The sequence below is a fragment of the Protobothrops mucrosquamatus genome, unplaced genomic scaffold, assembly GCF_001527695.2.
Source record: "Protobothrops mucrosquamatus isolate PMUCROS unplaced genomic scaffold, P.Mucros_1.0 scaffold269, whole genome shotgun sequence".
Lineage (NCBI taxonomy): Eukaryota > Metazoa > Chordata > Lepidosauria > Squamata > Viperidae > Protobothrops > Protobothrops mucrosquamatus.
Genome location: NW_015386614.1, coordinates 156,207 through 158,394, shown reverse-complemented (window position 1 = coordinate 158,394; position 2,188 = coordinate 156,207). Strand labels below are relative to the sequence as shown.

The 2,188-nt window shown below is 44.0% G+C and overlaps 1 protein-coding gene across 1 annotated transcript in view; it reads left to right on the top strand.

The window, feature by feature from the left end:
• Positions 1-1,964, top strand: part of C1QL1 (complement C1q like 1) — a 36,629-nt gene extending 34,665 nt beyond the window's left edge. Inside the window, exon 2 of the mRNA XM_015814626.1 lies at positions 1,584-1,964. Coding sequence (XP_015670112.1) covers positions 1,584-1,763 — 180 coding nt within the window. The 3' untranslated portion in view covers positions 1,764-1,964. The remainder of the gene's footprint in view (positions 1-1,583) is intronic.
• The last annotated feature ends 224 nt before the right edge of the window (positions 1,965-2,188 follow it).

The following is a 2,188-nucleotide window of genomic DNA, read 5'->3' as shown; positions in this document are numbered from 1 at the left end:
CCAGGTCCGATGCCATGGAGCGCTTTGAAGATGATAATCAACACCTTGAAGCGCACTCGGAAAGCCACCGGCAGCCAGTGCAGCTCGCGCAGTAACGGCGTTACATGGGAGCGACGAGTCCCTCCCAACACCGCCCGCGCGGCTGCATTCTGGACTAACTGGAGTCTCCGAGTGCTCCTCAAGGGGAGCCCCATGTAGAGAGCATTGCAGTAGTCCAGGCGGGAGGTGACAAGAACATGGGTGACTGTCCGCAAGGCGTCCCGGTCCAGAAAAGGCCGCAACTGGTAGATCAGGCATTATGTATTATGATACATATATTTGCATATTTGTGTATTTGCATATACATACATGTGCTTGCCTACAAATATTTACTTAGGTTGCCTCTAGATGAAGATCAGACCATCCAGTTTTGAGGTAGAACCAGATTGCTAAATAAACTGGTGCATTAAATTCTCTGCCGCTCAAGGCTAAATTGATCATTGTCGGAATAAAAGTCTAATTTTGCTGCTACTTTAAACCTGTTTCTTTTATGGAATTAGATAGCTTTTAAAATATGTAAATGTAAAAGGATGCCTTCAAGACCTGAATCTCACTTCTGATTACCCCAGTTTCCTGATTGGAATAGTGGTTCCAAATATATACAGTTATCTATTTTTCCCATAAAGCTTAATGGAAGCCCTTGCAAAGAATAGAATAGAATAGAATAGAATAGAATAGAATAGAACAGAATAGAATAGAATAGAGCTGGAAGGGACCTTGGAGGTCTTCTAGTCCAGCCCCCTGCTCAAGCTGAGCCAGATCTTCCCTGTATACAGCCAATAAAGAGATGGTGTCAAGGTTTGGGGTTCTTCAGGATCAAGAAATTTAATGTCTAAAGTTAATGTAACTTCCTTCTTTCTGCAGATCCCCACTTTTTCATCTAGGGCAAGTTGTGGTAATAATAGCAGCAGCACCACTGCACCCCTGCCATTCTGGTACCCCTCCCCCCAGCCCACAGTTCTGGAAGACAAGCAACTGCACACTTGCTGTTTGTACTGTACTCCCAAACTGAAGGATGACCAGAGCAAAGAGGTTCTCTAGAGCCTAGTTGGGAGAGGAGACCCTCTTTCACAGATACCAGCCCTAGTACAGGTCTCATCCATATTCTTCATTTGCCTAGAAGCCTCCAAATACTACTTTTTGCGCATGCTAATTGGCAACCAAAATTGCTATTTATTTATACTTAGTGATTGTTACATAAGTTTCTACCTTGGTGAAATTTAGCCCTTTTATATCCCCAAATCAGACATCAGGCTGGCCATTTGCAGTGGTTACTCTATTTCTACTTTCCCTTTATTAAAGGGAATTAAAGTGAGCTGCTTTGGAAGCCAAAAATTAAATAGGAAAGATGCAACAGAGGTGCAATCCTTCAGTATTTCTACATCCTGGCCCTTTCTTGCATATTGGCTTTGAGAAATTTCACTGCTGCTACCATTTCACCTTTTGCTTCCTCTCTCTCTCTCTCTCTCTCTCTCTCTCTCCCTCCCCCCTCCCTCTCTTCCTCTGCTTTCCCTCCAACCTCCCTATGGACTTTCCTCTCCTAGGTGCGGGCCAGTGCCATTGCACAGGATGCTGATCAAAACTACGACTATGCTAGCAACAGTGTTATCCTGCACCTGGATGCCGGGGATGAAGTTTTCATCAAGCTTGATGGAGGCAAAGCCCACGGAGGAAACAACAACAAATACAGTACCTTTTCAGGTTTCATAATCTACTCAGACTGAGGCTGGAAAGAAGCTTACTGACTCCCAGCCCCCTGGATTTCTCCATGTGGCAAAATTGGCTGCTGAATCCATTGATACTAATGTCTTTGCATACAGCCAGTCTCCCTCCCTGGGTCATATCAAAGCAGAGTTGGGTCACTTTGTTTTTTCCTTTAGTGGGCACTGGGATGACCCAACTGATGATTCAATCACCATCCCCATTTCTTTTACTTTCCATTGTATCATGAACCACTAAGCCTTTCAACAGTATTAATATGAAGGATAAAGAGAAAGATAGCCAAGGAGCCAGGGTGAATCTTGAGGTGTAGTCTGGAGAATTGATCATCCCATTGCCCTTGAGGTTATTTTCATTTCCATCTTATAGGACTTGTTGAGACATGCTGCATGCTATTTATTGGGAGTAGATTCTATATGTAAGTAAGAGG